Source organism: Euleptes europaea, chromosome 6 (genome assembly GCF_029931775.1).
Source record: "Euleptes europaea isolate rEulEur1 chromosome 6, rEulEur1.hap1, whole genome shotgun sequence".
Classification (NCBI taxonomy): Eukaryota; Metazoa; Chordata; class Lepidosauria; order Squamata; family Sphaerodactylidae; genus Euleptes; species Euleptes europaea.
Window position 1 is genome coordinate 104,774,582 of NC_079317.1, and position 23,579 is coordinate 104,798,160.

Sequence of the window (23,579 nt, forward strand, 5' to 3'; positions counted from 1 at the left end):
TTTTCTCGAGGTGAACTGAACTCTATTGGCTGGAGATCAGTTGTAATAGCAGGAGATCTCCAGCTAGTACCTGGAGGTTGGCAACCCTACCCACCAGGGATTTGTATAACCAGACTGTGATACATGCCCTCCAGCAGAGGGCACTGTAGGATGCAAGAAGGGCAGGGTAACGATGTTGCATTCCTGTCTAAAGGGAGAGCAATAGAGAACAAGGTGGGAAGGTTATCGAAGGGTGTCTCGGCTACTTTGCAGTCCTCTGTAAGAAGCATCACAGGGAGCTCTCCTGCATTTTTATTTCCATATTTTTTTTGTTCTCTTCCACTTGTTCTTGCTCACTTTCTCCTATGGCCCCCTCCTGGTCACCTTTAGCTGTGTTCACTTTTCAGGGCCCTGGCGCTGTTAGTTGTATCAGGAAATGATCGTGGGAGGAAAGAGTTTTCACGGAACTTTATTCAGAGCAGTACTGCCAAGGGCCACATTCATAGATGCACGGTGCTTTGCATGTGAAGTCTGGAAGTCAGCCTGAGGAAAATAAGGTTGCTGGCCTCAGGCTACATGTGGGGCTGACCCCCAACATCTTGCAAGGAGAAATGTCGGGCCTTTCTCTTTCAGCCGAGCTTCCTAGTATAAGCCAAGACCTAGCCGAGCTACCAGATGCCTCTGATTTCTCATTGTGCCGAGCTGATGACGCCAGCTCCTTGGGCTCTGACTCTGAGTTGAATGGGATGGCTCCCTATCGCCAGATTGATCGCTATGGTTTTATTGGGCGCAGTGAACTTAACAACAGGTAAGAGGGAGTTTATTCAAGAATCACTGGAAGGGTGAAGAGTAGGGTTGTGGGGGGGGGAAACAAATTTCGGTAAATTTCGGGTTTGGGTTTATTGGGCCCAGTTTTTTTTTTTTTTTTTTTTTGTAAGACCGGAATAAGCCAAATACCCATACCAGTAAATTTTGGTATTCGGCTTATTTCCGGGTGTACCAAAAAAATCAGGCCCATTATAGTCTATGGGGATTTTTTTCAAAGCTCCTGAGGGTTTTTTGTTTTGGAAGTAGAGTCCCCAAATTTGCAGCATGGCTGCAAAGGACTCTCCTTGGACGGTCACCAAAGTTTGGTGAACTTTGGGACAGGGGTCCAATTTTATGGGCCCGCAAAGGGGTTGCCCCCATCCTCCAGGCATTTGCGAGCTGAGCTGTCCATCGGCTTTTAAGTTCAGAAGTTCAGCATTGCTGAGGACTGGCGGGAAAAAAACAAATTGACAGGATGATGCCTCAAAGTCTGGGGGCTCCGTTCGAATGTGAGGCACATAGCATGATATCCATGCAAATTAGCTTCCAAACTGAGGGATAAAGGCTTAAATGCAAGAAAAATAGGGCACGGAAAATACTTCTTTTGGTGGCAAATGACATCCCGTGAACAGTCCTTTATTATGGTCATCAAAAATCTGATTTCAAGAGATGGTCACGGTGCAAGGAAATGAAGCCTCTATTCAAGGCGACCTTCAGTTTCAGAGCAGGTTTTTAAGGGGGGGTGATATCGGAGCCAGCTGAAGTCTCGACCATGGAGGCTGTCTGAAGGAGATTACTCAACCACATGGGTGAGGGAGTCTCCTTCAGAATCCTGGTGGTCAGCAGCTATTGAAGCCGGTTCTTTTTAGTTGGAGGGAATATCCCTCTGGATGAGCCCCATGGCACAGAGTGGTAAGCTGCAGTACTGCAGTCCAAGCTCTGCTGACGACCTGAGTTCGATGCCGACGGAAGTTGGTTTCAGGTAGCCAGCTCAAGGTTGATTCAGCCTTCCATCCTTCTGAGGTCGGTCAAATGAGTATCCAGCTTGCTGGGGGTAAAGGGAAGATGACTGGGGAAGGCACTGGCAAACCACCCCGCAAACAAAGTCTGCTTATTAAATGTCGGAATGGGACGTCACCCCATGGGTCAGTGCTTGCACAGGGGACCTTTACCTTTAATATCCCTCTGGACGGGACTTGGTGAGCCCTGTCTTTTAAAAAACTATTATGCTTGATCCAGACCAACCCACTGAAAGTTTGGTCAGACCAAGTTGGCTTCGATTACACGATCCCAACCTCAAAAGGTCCCCAACTATGAGGCCCTAACAAAACCAGTCAAAAAAAGAAAGAAAAAGGGGAGAAAGCACAGAGCCGTACCTCTGAGCAAAGGCGAATGGCCGAACCCGAAAAGGCTGAATAATTATTTGGCTTTTTCAGGAATCGCCTATTTGGCTTCAGGCAGAACCCCAGGTTTTGGTGTTCAGTAAACCCAAAGCCCGAAAATTACTGAAATGGCTAATTTTGAGTTTATTTTCAGTTTGGGTTTATCAATATGCACAACCCTAGTGAAGAGGCTTTTGTGTATAGGAGGAGTATTGTTGAGAGGAAGGTGCCAGTGGCCAGCCCTGGTTTGTCTCTGTGCTGTACTTGTTTTCTTAATTATAGAAAACATTCCTTTCTGAGATATTCTTTCCCAGATATCTTTATACCTACTTCTTGCTGGTCCAGTTTTCAGAAGTAGGTGATTTCATGGATTTCTGTAATGTGACTAGTATAATTCTTTGAATGATATATTTGTTCTTGCCTGGCTTGTTACAGTCATAGATTTCCTACAACAACATTTTTTAACACAATTAAACTTTGCAACAGATGTAGGGCACTTCACAGATGTAGATGTGGAATTAAGAGACAGTGATTTCTTCTGTCAGTCCATGACTGTTATGATTGAAATTCTGGACCGACATTATTTCCTCCACATCATGATGGGCTGCAATGATTCTTTGTGTAGCTCTTGTTGCTGCCATGAAGCAAGAGGCATTAGCAGCAGCAATTGAGCATGCACATAGCTGTTTACCCCACACTTTCCTTGCCTCAACCCCCTGCAGCCCCCATGTCCTAACCTGACCAGAATGTGGAAACAGCCTTGGAAAGAGGGATCAAGGGGGTAAGATCTCCAGTGCTCAATTCCAGGCCTTCCCAATCTTTCTGAATATGGGCGTTTCTCTGTTTTCTACTTGTTTTAGAACATATAATAGCAAATGTTTTATTACATAGTTTACATAGCAGTTTTATTACATAGAAAGACAAAGACCCGGGGTCATTGCTTAAGGCCCACAAAAAGTGGTGGCTGTGGATGGGGTTGAGCATCCACATTCATAGCAAAAGATGCATACAATGCATCCAGTGGTATCCAGAGGAGCACTGTGATGTGGGTGGGCGTCATCCGATGTTCATCCACATCATCTGTGTACATGAAAGTCTGTTTTCACATGGCTTGCAACGATGGTGGCTAACTTGCTTTCCTGGGGACAACTGGACAATGGTGATCTCAGATGCAAAGTCTGATGTCCTTAACAAGTTCTTCTAAAGAGTCCAGCAGCACCTTAAAGACTAACACAATGTTTGGTAGGGTATGAGCTTTCCTGAGTCACAGCTCACTTCTTCAGTTCTGATGAAGTGAGCTGTGACTCATGAAAGCTCATACCTTACCAAACATTTTGTTAATCTTTAAGGTGCTACTGGACTCTTGCTCTTTTCTACTGCTACATACAGACTAATATGGCTATCCATTGTGTTCTTCTAAAGTTCAATGTCAATAGATAACAAATCAATCATTGTACAATCATGCCTTTTTACCTCATTATGCATCATTTATTTGTTAACATCTCTTACTATAACCCAGTGCCCAGTAAGAGCTATATCTGATACAGACACAGGTAATAGTCTTATTTATGACATAATGCTGCGTTATTCCAAACCATTTGTTTTCAGATGGCTGGACATGTAGTATACTTATCTTTTAGTGAAACTAATAAACGGTTACAGGCTAGAGATGTACCAACTTCAGATATACTTAGATTACAGTCAGGAATGTGGTTATTTGTATACATTCCCTTCTTGTCTTTGTACTAACATGGCTTTCTTGAATTGTTAACCCTTCCTAACACTTGATAGGTCCAGAGAACCCTAGTCCTGAAGCAAAGTCCAATAATTCTTTGACCACAGTTCTTCCACAATGAAAAAATGACTGAAATAGTTGGGTGAGAAAAGAAATTACAGCCCTTTGTGAAATGGTTACATTTGACAAAGGGATTGTTAAAGAGTCTGAAGACTTCATTTGTCAAGCTTAGGCACTCCAGAAATAGCTTAAAGAGAGTGTTTCTTTTCAATGCAATGTTAAAACTGCTCAGCGATGTGTATATAGGACCAGAAGGAAAGGAATATTCAAATAGTTCAGACTGGTTTCTTACGTAGCGGAACTGACGACATTTCACCCAGTCATTGCTGCATGCAGGCTTAACTTTATGTAGCTTTCAGAAAGAAATGTAGTCTCAGTGGAAAGACTTTTTTTTACTTCTGCTTCTTTACTTCTGCACAATCCTTGTTTTTGTCTCTTTTATGTAATGCGGTTTCAGAGCTCCATGCAATATGATTTATACTCTTTATGACTATGTTGCTTTCACAATTGGCTTGTAATCCAGTTCCTAATAGAGTTATAAAAAGTTCAAATCTATCCTGTGGTGAGCATTGGTCTAAGATTTCCTGCAAGGTAGAAGAAGAGCTGATAGGAAAGCGCTTTTCTCTACCTATTAACTTGCATTTCCTGTTTTAGAAATCTTACTCACCACATCCTCTCCCAACGCCATAGCAACTTGGACACCATAGCAACAAGGGTAGTTACAGTGGTTAGTGACAAGGTTTCTGACTCTTCTGCCTACAAGGCAGACTGACTCAGCCCAATCTATACTGCAAACCTTACACCATTTTCATTGTCATGCTTCCCCCAAAGCATTCTGGAAATTACAGTTTGGTGAAATACCGAGAATACTTTGTTAGAGTGAGATCTCTAGTGGAGCCCCTTCTCCCAGAAACACGAACCTCGCGGGAAGCAGACATAACATGCATGTTGAACTAATTAAAGTCTGTGGTGTGAGTATGCTCTAGGCTAGAGGGGGAAAGCCCATCACAACCCACTAGGCTGTCCTGCCAGGGCCAACAGGTCTGAACTCATCTGTGTAGTCCATGTCCCAGGAAAGTCTTCCTATTGAAGTTGATGAAGCTGATGGTTGGTTCAAACGCACGGGGAGCCTCCAGCAGCTACTTGTTTCAGACTTAATGTGGGATGGGCTGGCGTCATGCGTTTGATTATCCAGACTTAAATATTGTGGGATTAAATATTGTGGGATAACAGAGGAGCGAACCAGGAACATTCTGCCCATGCGTTAATGCCCAAAGTTTTCTTTGCCGCCAATGTAAACTTTTAGAACACTGTCATTAATAATGCTTGAACATGAGAGTCATGGGGTGCGTGTCGCTGTTTGCTAGACTTTGGGGGATGGAACTGGATTCTTCCACACGTAATCAAGCTGGAAACTGAAGTGCCTGAGTAACTAACCATTCGTGAGATATGCCACACTTCCTTTGTGCGGCCCATGTTTACTTTTACGTCTCTGTGTATAAACGCTTGCTTCATATTAAAATGGCTGTGTTTGGATTTGAACTCAGGTCTCCCAAGTCTTTGCCAACACCCCAACCACTGTCCTATACTGGCTCTTTATAAACATTCTGTTATGGGTCACGTCGTATCTGGTGGGCCTGTTTGGTTAACCAAATCTGGCCACTTCCCTTCCCTACTGCAACTGCTTCTGTGCTTTTTTCCTGTGTTCACTGGTAAAGTATCCATGTGCCATACTATAAGAAGCATGGCCCCCAAGTTTAGCCCTCCAGAGCCCAGAGAAGCATGGGTGCCAGAAAGGTGTGGCCCTGGGAGCAGCAGTAGGTCAAGCCCACTTCACAGTTTCCCCTGACTTGGCCACACCATCTTTAAAAAGGTGTAATCAGTGTTTACTTACTCATTACACATAGTGTTTAAGTCTTGCTCTATATTTGCTTCCCAATTCAAGTTTATTACTTCAGTGATTTAAAGTTAAATATTGAAGTTAAATATTAAAGTTAAAAACTTTGCTCACAGATGTGACGTTTACTCACGTTTACTCAAATGTTTTGCCTCCTTATAACTTGGTCATTTATTGTTTCCTTTTTACTCAGCTGCTGTATAACTGCTGCCCTTCATTCACTCACTAACTAGTTACTGAGTGGCTGAGCTTTGCTGATTCAGTTTTTCTTTTTCAGTCTTTGCACACTGGAGCAAATAGAGGTACAAGTGCGTAGCCACCTTTCCTTTTTTTTTAAATGGTTGTCACAGTTTTGTATTGTAATGTATATACCTATGGCTACCTCAAGACTAGACAACTGCAGTGCACTTTACATAGGTCTGCCCCTAAAGATAACTTGGAAACTCCAATCACTACAGAACACTGCAAAACGGTTACTATTGGGTGCAGGCGGAACATGCATTCTATAGACACGCCACTGGTCACCAGTTACCAGGCTCAGTTCAAGCTTTTAGTTGTCACCTACAAAGCCCTTAATGGCTTTGGTCCCACATACCCGCAGGATCGCCTCTTCAGCTATGCCCCACCACGAGGTTCACCAACTTCCAGGTGGAGCCTGAAGATCTACCAGTATTACAATTGATCTTCCCTCTCCAGGTTCCACCCCCAAATCTCCAGGTATTTCACAACCCAGATCTGGCAACCCTAGCTACCACAATACCTTCTGAAGGTACCACCCTGCAAATGTGGGAGATTGGCAACTGCCTGTACATGTACATTATCCGCAGTGGCTCCCGCCTTGTGGAATGGCCTGCCTGAGGAGGTTAGAAAAGCCCCAACTCCTACTATCATTTGCAGAATGTGCAAAACAGAAATGTTCAAGAGGGCATTTTTATGAAGGGATTAGAACTGTAATATAACAGAACATTTTAGGAGGTTGCTTTATAAAGGAGGGGATTGTAGCCTAGTGCAATGTTTATTGTATGTACCACCTTCCTTTTAACGCATGGTATTCTATCTTTGTAACCCACTTTCTGAATTCCAATTCTAGAATCCCGGTCCTCCTGCATTGTTTATTACAGGTCCTTGCTGTCTGATTCAACTTTTTAAAAAGTTTGTAATCCACTTTGAGTCTCAGTGAGAAAGTCAGGTTATAAATGAAATAAATAATTTTAAAAACATTATTTATAGTCTGACTTTCTTGCTGAGATGCACGGTAGATACCAGCACCTGCTGTAATAAACATTTTGTTACAGTATGGATACACATAAAAAGCTGCCTCTTTTCCTATACTACAGGCCCAGATTTCTTTTGCCTAAGAGTGCCAAAGGCTGTCAAAGATAGGACATTTTGGAGGACATTGATTCATAGGGTCGGCATGAGTCGAAGCGACCTGATGGCACTTAACACACACACACGAGTGCCATCCTAAACAGAGTTACATCCTTCTAAGCTCATTGACTCCAGTGGATTTAGAAGGATACAACTCTGCCTAGCATGGCACTGTTAATGAGGCTGGGACCCCCAAGTCAGCTCATGTCTGGTACATCCAAAAGAAAAGAGATTGAAGTAGGGATGTCAGCCTCCAGTTGGGACCTAAGGATCCCTCAGAATTACAGCTCATCTCCAGACTACCGGGATCAGTCCCCCTGGATAAAATGGATGCTTTGGAGGGTGGACTCTGTGGCATTTTACCCCACTGAGGTCCCACTCCTTTCCATGCTCCATCCCCAAATCTCCAGGAGTTTCCCAACCTGGATCTGGCAACCCTACTTTGAGGGATGGAATGAATCAGCCAGCATGGCCACTGAGACCAGGAAAATCCTGGAAAGCCGTCTCTTCTGACCCCACCCCTCCAGGCCACAGCCCCCCAAAGGAGCCCCATGGTCACTGCCTGGCCCAGGGAAGTCACGTGGCTGCACAACCTGCCTAGGCAGCCACCTTGTCTACCTGCCCAGGCAGCCCAGCAGAGTTGTCTGCTGGCATGTTAGCCCCCTAATTGCCCCAGCAACCTGGTACTCCTTTGAGGAGTATAGGATCAAGGCTAACAGGAGAAGCAGGGTGTTTTGTATGTACATAGGATAGTAAGCAGGGGGAAACCTAGGAGCTTGAGTTCCAGGCGAAGGCTCCTAAGCCCTGCTCGCGTGAATGGCCCTAGCCAGCGTGCCCCATTGGCCCTAAGCCGGGTCGCGCTATTGGCGACCCGGGGGTTGTTCCCCACTATCATGGATCAGGAGGGGAGTGGTCGCACGCGGCCAGGGGGAATATAAGCGGGGCCGGTTTTCACAGTTCTCAGTTCTGTTTTGTACGACAATAAAGCGTTGCGTTGGAACTCCGTCTCGACCTCGTGTGTCCTCCCCACGCAGACTTAACACAGGGCACCGCTCCACAAGGGTGAACCAAGATTCCAGGGCTCTGGACCCCATCTTTGTGAACTGTATAACCTTGGCAAGCTATTAGTCAGTCAAGGGTTGTTTGCATTTCTGTAAGCCCTTGATCCAAATGAACCAGAAACCACGACATAGACAATTAGATCCAAAGAAGCTGGTCTTTACTGGTCAAATAGAATAACAGAGCATAAAGGAAAGAATGACAGCTATGGAGCTGTCTTGCTGAAACCTGGTAATATAGATGCACAGAAAGGGTAAGAGATTACATATTGAAAACAAAAGTAGGTTCCCAGAACGAAGTCAGTTCCCAGAACATCAAACAGAAAGTAGGCATAACAGTGGTAGGCATAACAGTCCTTGCAACCTTGGCTGCGGTTCGGTAGGGATAACATTCCTTGAGTCTGGATGGCAGGATGTGAACAAAACCAACAACACTGATATGCCTGACAATTTCCCTGACTTTGAGGTGTGAAAGGCTGCGAACAATACAGGAGTGAGTAGCCTCCCTCGCATACTTAATTAAGCACTCTGAGCAGACACCTGGAACTGATAGGGAGAACCTTTAATCCCATCAGCAATCAGAGGCTATTCAGAAAGTTCCAGCTAGCCCTTTTGCATATCTGATACACTCTCCAGTCTCATCCAACATGCAGAAGAGATTAAGTCAGCCATCTCCTGCTTCACTCACCACCCTTCCTGGGAAGCTTCTCAGTCATCCATACACATTTGAAAATCTATACTAAAGTCATCACCAGCCATTAATCAAGCCAGCACAGCTATTCTGAAACATCATGACATGACCTCACATTCATCATAACCTTTGTCCAAGATATTAGAGAAGTAATGAGAATTTTTGTCCCTGCCAAAATTTTAATTATCAGTTGCATCGTGAAGCCCAACACTCTATTTTACTATAAGTTTTGGCCTTTGCGCCATTCATATTGTGTGCATGTTTCTGGATCCGACACCCACCCCTTACTTTCGGGTAAGGTCCTTTTATTTCGGAGATGCAGCCTTGTTTCTCTGCCTCTCAGAGCTGCTTTCATTAGGACACAGACCTTCTCCTAGAGTGGTAAATATCACCCTCAACCCTCATATCCTTGTGTCCAGCCCCTCCTTTCTGTTATTTACTTAGGATCTTGTGTTAATTGGGTGTGTGATTTTGCTGTGTGTGTTTGTTTTGAACCATTTAAAAAATAAAACTCCATTTAATTTGAAAACCAATGCTTTTTTATTCAGTTTTCCAAAAGGGGCTCATCCTCGTAAAAGCTGACCAAAAAAGTCTCGGTTACCCTCCCTCCCGCAAACCTTAATCTCCGCTGTTAATTTCTCCAGCTAAAGCGGAGACACTCACATTCAGGTAACAGGCAAAGCCAGGCACCACACATGAGTTTATTTCTTGAATTTATTTTTGAAACCCCTAGGTTGGGTCTTCCTGTGTCAGGGGAGAGGTGTGTGGGATGGGAGGGAGTGTCAGAGAAGGAGCAGGTTCCTCTCCAGGGCCCAGTCTGCTCTGATTGTGGATTGGCTAGGAAGGAGGCTTTGGTGTACAAGATCTCCTACATGGTTGGAAGATAGGCAGAGAAAGTGATCTGGGAATGTGGACCCTTTAATACTAGTTCTTTTATTAAAGTGACAAACTATCACCATAAAGCTTGACCTACCTCTCAGTTTTGAATCACATCTTCCTGCCTGTTCATTGTTTGCTATTGCTCCATTTATTTTCATCCAAATTATATATTTCTTTATTGAGGTTCTTTAAATAGTATGCTGGCAATTAGGGTGAGCAAGAGAGATGAGCTAGCTGATAAAGCAATGAAGCCAGAATTGAGCTGTCATATCAAAGAGGCACTCTCTGCAAGAAATCAGCTTCTCTGAAAATTAATTAACATCATAGTGGGTTGGATCCCATCAAAAATAACCGTGCACAGAAGCATGACTTCCCCACCTCTGCCTCCTGGGGCAGGCTGTAATGCCTCCTGAAATGCTGTTTCTGGGGGATGGGTGACCCCCCCCCCATGAGCAGCATAAGGGGGTAGGTGGAGGGCCTGGCTGGCATGCAACGGGGAATCAGCCCCCCATGTGGGGATTTCCCCCAACTAAATCCAACCCAATGTAACATATTTCCAACTTCTCCAAACAGTAATGCATTCCAGAGGCACTGAAAAATATTAGTATTTTTTTAGTCATAGACCCTGATTCTCACCAAATAGGTCCCTTTTGGCCAAGCCCATTAATAATAATTAAATAGCAAACCTACAACAGTATTTCAAGTTACAAACTTTGCATCTGCAACCAAGTGGAATAGAGGGAGAAAGCTACATTCCCCCTTTATTTATGACAATAAGAAGTATCTTAATGGAATTCCCCCCGGAATGTGAACAGAAAGAATACTTGATCCGTTTAATTTAATTCACTTTCAGCATGAGTCAGGGGGTCGTGATTTCTAAAGGTTGGACTATATTACTGTCAGACTTCAGTACCTCGTTGCATTACAGCAATAGTGTGAGGGTCTCTGTCTTTGTGTCTCTGCTTTCCATCACCTGCTGTGTTATCAGTGAACTCGTAAAAGCAGTTCACACCTTCTGGTCTCAGGCGCCAGGCCTGATGGCCCATGTATCTTCCCCCCCCCGCTGTTCTTCCTGCCAGTACTCCCTCAGGCCGATGCGGCCTTGGAAGTGTGATAGCCGCACCAGACTTCCTGGGATCCGTCTGATGTTTTGTATTATGCCAAGCTTGTAACTTCCCATAACAATAAGTGTGAACCCCAGTGCCCCAGTGCCCTGGAGTCAATATATTCTGTAAACCCGTATAGCCCCTCACTTGCAACTTTCTACCTGTGCCTGTCTCATCTCCTGAAGGCTTCAATAAATTGATTGTTTCTGTATCAACGTCTGAGCAACTGATTTGGAGAAGCAAACTCAGAGAGGGGGATCTCTCACATTAAGTTGCAAGTCCTTGCCTCCCGGACTGCAGCTGTACCGCTTTGGACAGAATGTCAGCCGACGAGGACACCACCCCTAACCCCGATGCCCCCAAGGAACCGGACGAGCCGGAGAAGCCGGACCCTAAAGAGGAGGGAGCCAAGCCAAAGAAACCGAAGGGTCGCGCCCCCGACCAAGATCGGGACGGACGTCCCCGGGGGCTTACTTATTGGCTGGACTCTCCCAAGGGCTGGTCGCTCTCGCGGACCACGGCGAAGGATCGCCGGTTGGCCTTCCCCAGCACGGGACTCGAAGGAGACCCGGCCCGCAAAGAGGCCCTCATGGAGGAAGAACGAAAGCAATGGCAGGAAGACCGCCGGGCTATGCAGGAGCAGATGGAGATCATGCAACGCGTAATGGGTGAGATGGCCACGACCCTAGATGCGCTGAAATTGCAACCTCCAGCCGGTGCTCCCCCAGACGGGGCCCCGGTAGTTCCGCCCGCAACCCCTGCCCCCCCGGCCCGTCGGGACCTGAAAGTCACGTATGACGGGTCGGGAGACCAGTTGACCTTTTTTATGGTCCAAGTAGACATTTTTATGCGGGAACAAGGCCGAACCTTCGTTTCTGAGGAGTCCCGGGTGCAGTACGTGGCTTCCTTACTGCAAGGGGAGGCGGCTGCCTGGATGGTGTTGCAGTATGAACTCCGCTCGCCGGTGCTGCGAACCCTGGACGAGTTCATGGTAGCACTCCGAAACCGTTTTGAGGACCCGACTCTAGGTGAGCGGGCTAAAGCCTCCCTGATGCAACTGCGCCAAGGGACTAAGTCGGTGGCGCAGTATGCAAGTGAGTTCCAGTCACTGGCTAGCCGAATTCTGGACTGGAGTGAGGCTACCTTGGTACAATGTTTCAGGGAGGGTCTCAACCCAGATCTCCAACATTGGGCCTTCATGCAAGGGAACCCCCCGGATGTGGAAGGTTGGGTTCGCCATGCTGCGGACATCGAGAATCGCAAACAACTCCTGAACTTGTCCAAGCAACGGATTGGGCGAGACCCCAGGCCCCGGGGTGACCGTGGCCGGGAACTCCGGCAAGGGGGTGGCGGGGTCCTCTCGGCCGCGGAACGCCGCAAGCGGTTCGAAGCCGGCGTCTGCCTGATCTGCGGGGGAAAGGGTCACTTTGCATCGCAATGCCCCTCTCGCTAAGGCCGTCCGACCCCTCCCCGCCAAACCCAGGCCGAGCCGACGAAACCGGCCGCCGACAGCCAGCCTCGCCGCAGAAGTGGACCACTGGGCCGGCGCTCCGGCGCACCCTCCGCTCTCCACGCGCGCCCCCAGGATGGGGCATCCGACTCTACGGTCCCATCGGGGTCCCGGATTACAAATACCGTCTTTGATTCGGACGGCTCCCCGGAAGCCACCACCCCGTCCCCCTCTTCCAGCGAGGAGGAAGAGTGGGAACAGCCGGCAAAAAACGCCGTCGGTCTGCTGTAGAGGGGGCTCCGCAGCAGACCGTCCCCATCGTTGTGCAAGGAGCTCCACCGATGGTAAGCGCCCAAGAGGACAATGTATTTGTGCGTGTTCATCTGTCCCTACCCAAAGGGGGTCCCCCATTAGAGGTCCCCGCGTTGGTCGACTCGGGGTGTGCCCGCACCATGATAAATGAGGAAACTGCCAAGAAGTTGGGTGTTCGGCGCAAGCGGCTTCCGGGACCCCTCCGTTTTTCCCAAATGGACGGGAGTGACTTTAAACGGGGCCCTGTGACCCACAGAACTGCAGCCGTGATTATGTCCGTGGGGGAACATTGGGAACGGTTGTATTTCACCATCGCCCCTATTGTAACCCCTGTGGTGTTAGGGATGAACTGGTTAAGGGGGCACAATCCCTCCATTGATTGGGTTAAACGGGTGCTTTCCTTCCCCGAAAACCCCTGTGGGTTGCATGACAAGGAACGGGTACTCGGAACTCCAGCCGCCGCACTGGTAGGGTCCCCCGCCCCAATCTCTCCTCAATTACCCTCTGAGTACTCGCAATTTACTGATGTTTTTGATGTTAGAGAGTGCGACGAACTGCCTCCCCACAGAGAAACGGACTGTGCCATCGAGATTGTAGGGGAAGGCAAACTGTCTAAGGGAAAGGTTTACCCCATGAGCCCTAGTGAAAAGACAGTGTTGCGAGACTATCTGGATGTCAATCTGGCGAGGGGCTTCATACGCCCCTCCAAGGCTCCTTATTCAGCCCCAGCTTTCTTTGTAAAGAAGAAGACGGGAGATTTAAGACTGTGTATTGACTTTCGCAGACTGAACGCAGTCACCCAGTCTAATGCTTACCCCCTCCCTCTTATTCCTGACCTTCTAGCACAATTAAAGGAGGGCCGAATCTTCACCAAACTGGACTTGGTAGAAGCCTACCACCGCATTCGCATCAAAGAAGGAGACGAACCCAAAACGGCCTTTTCCAGTTGTTTTGGGATGTTTGAGTACCTGGTCATGCCGTTCGGACTTTCGGGGGCTCCGAGTGTCTTTATGCAATTAATTAATGAGGTTTTGCATGATTTGCTGTTTCGGGGGGTGGTGGTATTTCTCGATGACATCCTCATTTATTCTGAAACCATGGAAGACCATGTGCGCTTAGTGCGAGAGGTGCTCCAGCGGCTGCGGGAGCACAAACTGTATGCTAAGGTGTCCAAATGTGAATTCCACCAACCCTCCATTACATTTCTGGGGTATGTGATCTCCCACCAGGGGTTGGAAATGGACCCCGCCAAGGTCCAGGCAGTGCAGGACTGGGAACCCCCCACTACCCGCCGCCAACTTCAGCAGTTTTTGGGGTTTGCCAATTTTTACCGGAACTTCATTCCTAACTTTGCCCAAGTTGCGCTTCCCCTCACTGCCCTGTTGCGTACCAAGGACAGGGGGGCTAGCGCCGCGCTTCCTTCAGCCCGTTTGCAATGGTCCCCCCAGTGCCAGCGAGCTTTTGAACGTTTGAAGCTACTTTTTTCATCCGAACCCGTTTTGGCTCACCCAGATTGCACCAAGCCTTTTGTGGTGCAAGTGGATGCCTCGGATGTAGCCATGGGCGGGGCCCTATTGCAGAGGGATGAGGGGGGACGGTTGAGACCATGCGCCTACTTCTCCAAGAAGTTTTCCCAGTCTGAAATCAACTGGGCTATTTGGGAGAAGGAGGCAGCAGCGGTCAAACATGCCCTTACCATATGGCGACACTTCTTGGAAGGGGCCGAACTGCCATTCGAAGTGTGTACCGATCACAAGAATCTTGAGGCCCTCAAGGGGGCTAGAAAACTCAATGCCAAACAGGTTCGGTGGGCCCAATTTTTCGCTAAGTTCCGGTTCACTCTCAGACATGTCCCTGGCAAAGAAAATGCCCTAGCCGACGCTTTGTCACGACTTCCCCAGTATCGCAACGATTTCGATCGCCCAGTCGACTCCCTGTTCACTCCCGAGCAGCGAGGGGAAGTTCCTAGCTTAGCCGTCACCACCCGGTCCCAAGCCCGACCACCGGAGACCCCCCCTACACTCAAAGGCATTCCGGAAGCCTTCCAACAGCGACTCCGGGACGCCTCCTTGCAGGAGGAGGAGCATCATCTCCTCCCCACTGGCCTGGAACGTACCAACACTTGGTGGGTGCAAGGGGGGAAACTGTACGTCCCCTCCTCTCTTCGCAAGGAAGTATTGGGACTTGTACATGGTGCCAGGCTAGCGGGTCATTTTGGTTTCATAAAAACGCTTCACCTGGTTCGAAGACAATTCTGGTGGCCCGGTATGAGATCTGATGTAGAGTTGTATGTGCGCAGCTGCCCCACCTGCGCCACAGCCAAGAAACGGATGGGAAAACCCCCAGGGCTTCTCAAACCGCTTGAGAGCCCCTCCCGTCCCTGGGAAGTCATCGCCATGGATTTTATCACCGACCTACCTCCGAGTCGGGGAAAAACGGTTCTTTGGGTTATCACAGACCTCTTTTCCAAACAGGTTCACTTCGTTCCATGTGCAGGCCTTCCTTCAGCCCAGGGCTTAGCTAAACTGTTCATCACACACGTCCTCAGGCTACACTCGATCCCGAGGAAGGTCCTCTCCGACCGGGGGGTCCAGTTTGTTGCCAAATTCTGGCGGGCCTTCCTAAAGTTAATGGGAGTGGAAGAGCAGGGCCTTTCTTCCGCCTATCACCCCCAAACGGATGGTCAAACGGAACGAGTAAATGCGGTGGTAGAATGTTATTTGCGTTGCTATGTAAATTTCCACCAGGACGACTGGGTCGACCTGCTGCCATTTGCCGAATATGCGTATAACAATGCGCCTCATTCCTCTACCGGCTTTAGTCCCTTCCAAGTTATATACGGGACGGATTTCGGCCCTTTCGGTTCTGCCCCCGTCTCGCCAGAGCTCCAGTCTACCCCTGACCTTCAGGAGTGGATTCAGGTGGTTAAATCCACCTGGCCATGGTTGCTCAAAAATCTGGAAAGGGCAAAAAGCAAGTACAAGGAACAAGCAGACAAACACCGGTCTCCGGGATGGGAACTCAAGGTGGGGGAGCAAGTCTATCTGTCCACCAAAAACCTCCGCTCTCTTCGCCCCTGCAAAAAACTGAGCGACCGTTATGTGGGACCTTTCCCCATTACCAGAGTAATCAACGAGGTTACTGTGGAACTGGACCTCCCGAAAACTCTGAAAGGAGTCCATCCAGTCTTTCATATAAGCCTCCTCAAACCCTATGTGGCAGCCCCCCAGTTCCACCCCCCTCCCGCACACGAGATTCCTACCGTAGTAGGAGGGGACACCCATTTGGAAATATCCAAGGTTTTAGACTCCAAATGGAAGAAAGGGAAACTGTTTTACTTTGTTCGCTGGAAAAACCTTGGCTCCGCTCATGACGAATGGGTGGCCGCACCCCACATGGCGGCTCCTCGCTTAGTCCGGGAATTCCACCTCGCTTATCCCGATAAGCCTCGTCCTCTCGGGGACCCCGGGGGGGGGCCTTAAGGGGGGCAGAATGTGAGGGTCTCTGTCTTTGTGTCTCTGCTTTCCATCACCTGCTGTGTTATCAGTGAACTCGTAAAAGCAGTTCACACCTTCTGGTCTCAGGCGCCAGGCCTGATGGCCCATGTATCTTCCCCCCCCCGCTGTTCTTCCTGCCAGTACTCCCTCAGGCCGATGCGGCCTTGGAAGTGTGATAGCCGCACCAGACTTCCTGGGATCCGTCTGATGTTTTGTATTATGCCAAGCTTGTAACTTCCCATAACAATAAGTGTGAACCCCAGTGCCCCAGTGCCCTGGAGTCAATATATTCTGTAAACCCGTATAGCCCCTCACTTGCAACTTTCTACCTGTGCCTGTCTCATCTCCTGAAGGCTTCAATAAATTGATTGTTTCTGTATCAACGTCTGAGCAACTGATTTGGAGAAGCAAACTCAGAGAGGGGGATCTCTCACAAATAGTAAGCTTCACTCCAGACGTTGCAGAGAGTTTTAAAGTTTTATTAAGAAAGCAAACGGGTCAGTAGGTCTATACAAACTAAGGTCAGAATACCGATGGGGAGAACACAGGCTATCTATATAGAGAACACACACTAGAATTGATTACACGTAATCTTTGAAATGCAAAACATCAGAGTCCTTTCAAGCTTCTAGAGGTGCCAGGTTTCTGGCCGAATTGACACCTTGAGAACAGATAGTTGATTTACAATAGGAAGGCTTTGAAGTGGAAGTATTACTGCCTCCGGCTTTCGTCCCTTCTTCCCAAACTGAAGAGAACTTTCCCACGAGACCGGGAGGGGGGGGGGAAGAATACGGAGCTTGCTTATCTGGGGCCCGACTGGGTGCCCTCGCTGACAATTACCTTGTTAGGCACATATTCAAAATGTGTGTTTGGTGGTGAAGGGTAGTACACTGGCATCTTCAGGGAAGAGCTGGTGGAGCAGGGGATTCTTACCTCGTCTCTAACCCCATCAATAAGGTTGCCAACTGGCCTGGAGACCAATATACTGTCCCTTTCACAGAGGCTTAATGCATTGAAACGGTCAGTTGAAGCTTTTCTTAGCATGGGGGTAAATAACATCACCTGATAAACAGCATCCAAGTTAGCCTCTATTAAAGGGGCAGGATTCCCCCCACCTCTGGGCCAGTTGGCAACCCTACACCCGTACTCCTTTTGAATCCCTCCTTGCACACTCCTTCCCCCAGCTAGACTTATTTCTGGTCTCAGAGCTGGAGTGGGGAGATGGGGGGGAATAGGTGAGTGAGGGCCATGCAGGAGAATCAGTAGGATGGGACAGACTTAAGCACCCCTCCCAAGCAGCTGATTCACAGTTCTGCACTTCAACATTGCAGTTAGGATCACAGGATTAGGAACTGAGGTTTGTTTGCTTTTTTGAGGTCTTGTATAATGTAGCTCTGCATTCATATAAGGAAAGGGTCCCAAAGTCAATCTGTTTGGGGTTTTCAAACATTGTTGGGTACTGGGATGGTGTCATGGATGCAGGTATATGAGCACAAACACATACATAGAGTGCAGTACACCTTACTTTGGCAAACACTCTCAAACCTACACATGTCAAGGTAATGCAAATAACAAAGGGGAAATATTCCCCCTAGATCTCCAGTGCAAATATCCCCAACTTTTCTTGCAGCTAGATTTGCTTTCAGTTCCAGAGCCCAACTGGAGGGGGAACTAAAAAAATACCTGTGGGAGAGGATTGGCAGGAAAGGGAAGAGTTAAGCACTTTCCTCCTACCAACTGATTCTCCCCTGCATTAGCATTATGAGACAAACATGGGGTTGGGTGATGAGCCCACGTGGTGTAGTGGTTAAGAGTGGTAGAATCTAATCTGGAGAAACAGGTTTGATTCCCCACTCTTCCACATGAGCGGTGGACTCTAATCTGGTGAACTAGGTTGGTTTCTTCACTCCTATACATGAAGCGAGCTGGGTGACCTTGGGCTAGTCACAGTTCTCTTAAAGCTCTCTCAGCCTCACCTACCTCACAGAGGACGGGAAGGTGATTTCTCCTTAAAAAGGTAGAGAAAATCAGCATATAAAAACCAGCTCCTCTTTTTCATCTTCTTTTCCTTTTCTTCTTCTTGCCATCACAATCCAAAAACAGAGCTCAGTGATGGGCGCCTTATTGTATTCATTGTATTTTTGTTGTAAATTGAAATGCATTTTATTAATTGTTGTTAACTGCTCTGAGATGGAAGGGCAGGAGATAAATTGAAGTAAATAAATAAATAAAATTTAAAAATGACAGCTGTATTACAAACAGAAGCCAAGAAGTAAGGGAAGGGATGATGTAAAGCCTCCTAGCTACCCAGTGCAGTCTAGGAAGATGATCTTGGCCTTGCTAATGTCTGTTCCACATCCAGTTTAGGTCAACTTCCAGTTGAGCTTATCCGGCATCGGGAGACCAAGTGGTTGGAGATGATGGCTCATTGGGAGAAAACCATGGCCCGCCACTACAGAAAGGTGAGAGGGAATGAGAGATCATTTGTTGAATTAGTTATAATACTGTACACTCTAATCCCAAATATCTTTCACAAGGAACCTCAGGCACGCACACACCCTACCACTGTGCCCAACTGATCACGTAACATAATCAAGATCAGCCCCTCATGGTTTTTCTGGGCCTCTGTCTGGCCCAGAGAACTGCCTCATCCATAGCAAGACTTCAGCACTCACCCGCTTCTAAAATGCTTAATCCACACTCCCTACTATTTCCCAAATGCCAGGAAAACTCTGAAGGCAAAGAATTAGGGATCCTGGTGGGATTGTGGCTTTGTTCAGTAAGCTCCATCCAGTTGCCCAACCTTGACATGTGCTTCTGATGACAGATATCGCATTCCTTACGAGGGAATCAACTGGTACTTTTAACTCTCCTGACGGCTATTCATGGTCTAAGCCAGTGATTCCCCTTGCATCCATTTGCTTCTTCCCCAAAGCAAAGAGCCAGTCCAGGCTTTCTTCCACTAAATTGGTGCTTTAGAAGAGCCCAGGATATATCATCTTTGTCTTAGCAGGTAACAACCATTTTCAAATAGCTCTCTCCATCACACAAGGTTGCTTGTCTTGGAACTCCATGTTTTGTGATTGGAATGAGCCCCGCCCCCCAGGGCAGCCATTTTGTGTTGCCCACTATCTGTTCTCAGAATTCCAGAAGTGCCCACAGATTCAAAAAAGTTTGGGACCTTGGCTCTGAGCCTTGATTAGGTCTGAGTAGGGGACCATTTTATGTCTAGGCTGTGTAGATCATAGTTTTGCCAATGAGTTTTCTTGTCACAGGTGAAATTGCTTTGCCGGAAGGGGATCCCTTCATCTGTACGTGCCCGCTGTTGGCCTCAGCTGTGTGGGGGACAGGCAAAAACAAAGAAGAACCCCCAAAAGTATCAGGTGAGGTCTTGTTTCCTAGGGCTTCACACTCACATATACCTGTTCTTGCTTGCTTCAGCCTCTGTCTGTCTTTGGTTTTCTCCTTGCCTTCCATGCTCCCCTTCCTACAAACACTTATTTTCTTCTGTAATTTATTTGCTAACTATATCTCCTCCACCCACCCTGGCCCTGCAGGCTCAAATCAATGGTCCATCTAGTTCATCACCCTGTTTCCCGCAGTGGCCAACCAAATGCTCTGGAATGTCCACAGCAGGAGCTCAGAGGCCGAAGTCTTCCCTAGTTGTTGGCCCCTCAGCACCTAGCATTTAGAGCTTTATTGCCTCTGAACATGGAGGTTCCATTGTATTATTGTTGTTTATTTGCATATTTTACACTATTATCTGATGATTTCCCCTTACAGAGAGGAATGGCAAGAGGTTTAGGTTTGAGAAGGGTGATTCTTTTAAGAACAGTATTTAGACTCCTGTTGTTGTTGTTCTAGACAGCCAAAAAAATCTTGTATTAGCTCATTCCTTTGTGTGACTGTCCAGTATCAAGTAGCCCTCTCAAGCAGGCACTCCTGAATACATGTTATTATTGTTGTAGGAATTGCAGGAGGCACCTGGTGATCCTCAATGGATAGAGACCATTAGAAGGGACATTCATCGCCAATTCCCTTTCCACGAGATGTTCCTGTCACCTGAAGGTCCTGGGTGAGTGAAGGGCCTGGGAGTGTGGAAAAAAATAGCATACATCCAAATAGAAACCCACAGGATATAGAAGGCATTGCACTGAGTAGATCTTTCAGCAGATGAAATCTCTTAAAAAGTAGAAACTGGGGAGGGGGTATAAGTGAAAGGAGAAGGTTCAGATGACAAGCCATGCATCACAGTTCAGCAGAGTTGCATGATATTGATGGGGTTCACGTACTTTATTCCACCTGAAGAGGCAGAATGTGCAGTCTCCGAAGAAAAGGAAGGAGTTCTTAAAATGGTAAGGAGGGGTTAACCTTACCAATGTGGCTTTTTTAAAAAAAATGTTAAATTGAATCTCCAGTGTATGACTGGTACAAATGGCACATGCTTGTAGCAAGGAGTTATGTTGCTTATAACTGTTTATGTAAGAGGTAATATCCAACAGACACCCAGGGCCCTCATAAAATATATTCCATGAGGCAAAAACTGTAGCAATGACTGTGCTATTACTATTTGGAAAAATGGTACAATGCTGGGGCTGGAGTGCTCAGAAAACATCAGGTCCTATCAATAGAAGCACCACATTGAAATCTGGCATCTGCATCTAGTTTTATTCTATTTGACACTATCAAAGGGAAGTATCCTGCTTGGAACATGAAGCTAGATAGCTTTGAGAAGGACTTCCAGCAGATGTTTGGTGCTGTGTTTTCAAATCCGATTTAATCTGTTGTCCGAACAATGTGATTTCCTGTATTTGTGTTTTGGAAAGTGTTTCCTTAATTTTCTCATTGTTGTTGAGTTGTCCAGAGGGTTTTGATAGATTTGGATTAGATTTTCAAATGTGGATGCTTTCCTACTAATGTTGTTTTCCTTTCCAGGCACATTTCCAGAATGGACACTTATACATGAGTAGGATCCTTTCCACATTTTCCCATTTTGCATATCTGGAATTTGCCTTCTGTCCTTACAAAGGGATAACACATTGGCTCTGACCCAGAATTGCTCTCATGCAAAAAAGGACACATTTTCCCCCTCTGTCTGCCCTGGACAGTGAGTGGTATTACGTCAAAGGTGACATCAAGCATTTGTCCAGTGAACATGCATTCATTTACAGGCATACTGGGCATGGATCCCCTGGCAAGATAGAGGGATCTTCCAGTCTGCCTGTTTTAATCTTAAAGCACTGCAAATATATTTAATCAGTTTGTAGTGCAACCTTTCTTACACCCTCCTACGTCAATTGAAGTTAGTGGCTTGGGTGGTGTAACTCTATTTAGGAATGCACTGTAAATGTACATTTATCCCCCACACACACCTTTTTTTTTATAAAGGGAAAAGAAGCAAAAGAAGATTGCTTCAGGAAAGGAAAGTTTATTAGTGTCCTCCAGTTCTCAGTGTCACAGCATTATGCACTAGGGTTGCCAACCTCCCAGTGAGACGTGGAGATCTCCTGGAATGACAACTAATCTCCAGACTACAGAGATCAGCTCCCCTGGAGAAAATGGCTGCTCTGGAGAGTGGACTCTATGGCATTATACCATGCTGAGGTCTCTTCTCTCCCCAAACCCTGTCCTCCTCAAGCACTACCCCCAAATCTCCAGGAATTTCCCTGCCTAGAGTTGGCAACCCTACAGCAGCTTCTGCTGTAGACATGGTTTTCCAAGAGTTTGACCCAGGGTATCAGATCCAGCCAAACTGTAACGAATGCACTACTATAGCAAACTCACCACTCGTAACACAGTTTCAACATTAAACTTCCTCTCTTTTTTAGCAATCATGGTTTTAGACCTCCCCCCTCCTCTTGGATCTGTCTTTATCTGCCTTTGCAAAATAAAATCAGCCTGACGCCATGACTTTTAGGGTGCAGCGAGGCAGTGCAAGAGCGGGGTGGGGGGAAGACTTCCCTCAGACCTTGGAGGAGGGGTGCCTCTTTGTTCTTGGTGGGAAGGGGGGGAGCCCTACTCTTGCTCCTTCCCCGCATTGTGTCCCCCTTCACAGCAGCGGCTGCTGCAGCAGAGGGTTATGTATGTATGCGTGAGTGTATAAGGGAGCAGTGGCAACGCTCCCTGCCACATCGCTCCACATCCATGTTTCTAGTTATTGCTGTGTTTTCTCAAATACTGAAGCACCACCCACTCACCACTCTGATTCGTTGGTATACTGACATACTGTCAATTAAAAAAATTTTTAAAAGAAAAATTAGGACGAAGGAGCACTCGAGAGATGTACGGGCATTACTGGCAATGGCAGACATGTTCCTGAGGTCCCCCGGGAGGGGAAAAGTGGAACTGGGGAGTGTCAGAAGGAAAGGGAGTCGACCTGCTGAAGTACGCACCAGCAGGCGCTCGCAATTGCCGCGATTCTTTATTTCCTTTCGGGACAAAACTGGGATGGGCAATCCTGGGGAAGTTTCGCAACAGAAGTAGGTTGGACCCACCAGTGGGAATAGGGTTGCCAACTCCCAGGTAGTAGCAGGAGATTTCCTGCTAATTCAACTGACCTCCAGCAGATAGAGATCAGTTCACCTGGAGAAAAATGGCCGCTTTGGCCATTGGACTCTATGGCATTGAAGTCCCTCCCCTCCGCAAACCCCGCCCTCCTCAGGCTCCGCCCCCAAAATCTCCCGCAGGTGGCGAAGAGGGACCTGGCAACCCTAGGTGGGAGACGGCCATGCGTTATGACAATGGAGAATCGCTACATTTGCAGGAGAATCGCAAGACAAAACAGCCATGCATTATCAACCATATTTATTAGCTTTGCAAAGCTGAATAAAAGGTGTTGTAAACTTTGTTTAGGACCCTAAAGCAAAGCAGAGAAGATAAAATTGTTCTTTAGACTCTCATTTCCTTTCCCTTCTTTCTCACCCAGTTCTGCCTTTCCCAGTTAAATGTGTGCACACCACATCTTTAGCGGCTAGCTGGTACTTGTCGGGATCAGAGTACCTAATCTGTCTGTGATAGCATAGGTCACTTCTCTTCAGAGGAGCTATGGCCTTGCTTCTTGTTGGATATATTGCCATTTGGGGAAAGAGAGAAGTACACATGGAAAGACTCCAAGGTTGCATTTCAGCCTGTTCTGAGCCCTCTGAACTATATGAAAAATAATCTTTCTGGCAAATATAGATTATGATTTAATAGATTATGATTTAATAGAATATAGATTATGATTTAACAGAATATAGATTAATTAGTTAATTAATTAATTAACTAATAGAATATAGATTATAGATTTAATAGAATATAGATTGATTGATTGATTAATTAATCTATGATTTAATAGAATATAGATTATGATTTAA

General features: G+C 47.0%; 1 protein-coding gene across 1 annotated transcript in view; it reads left to right on the plus strand.

Annotated features, from left to right (window-relative positions):
- The first annotated feature begins 485 nt into the window (after positions 1 to 485).
- Positions 486 to 23,579, plus strand: part of TBC1D10C (TBC1 domain family member 10C) — a 30,064-nt gene continuing 6,970 nt past the window's right edge. The window contains exons 1-4 of the mRNA XM_056852028.1: positions 486 to 787; positions 18,587 to 18,686; positions 19,500 to 19,607; positions 20,193 to 20,299. Coding sequence (XP_056708006.1) covers positions 486 to 787; positions 18,587 to 18,686; positions 19,500 to 19,607; positions 20,193 to 20,299 — 617 coding nt within the window. The remainder of the gene's footprint in view (positions 788 to 18,586; positions 18,687 to 19,499; positions 19,608 to 20,192; positions 20,300 to 23,579) is intronic.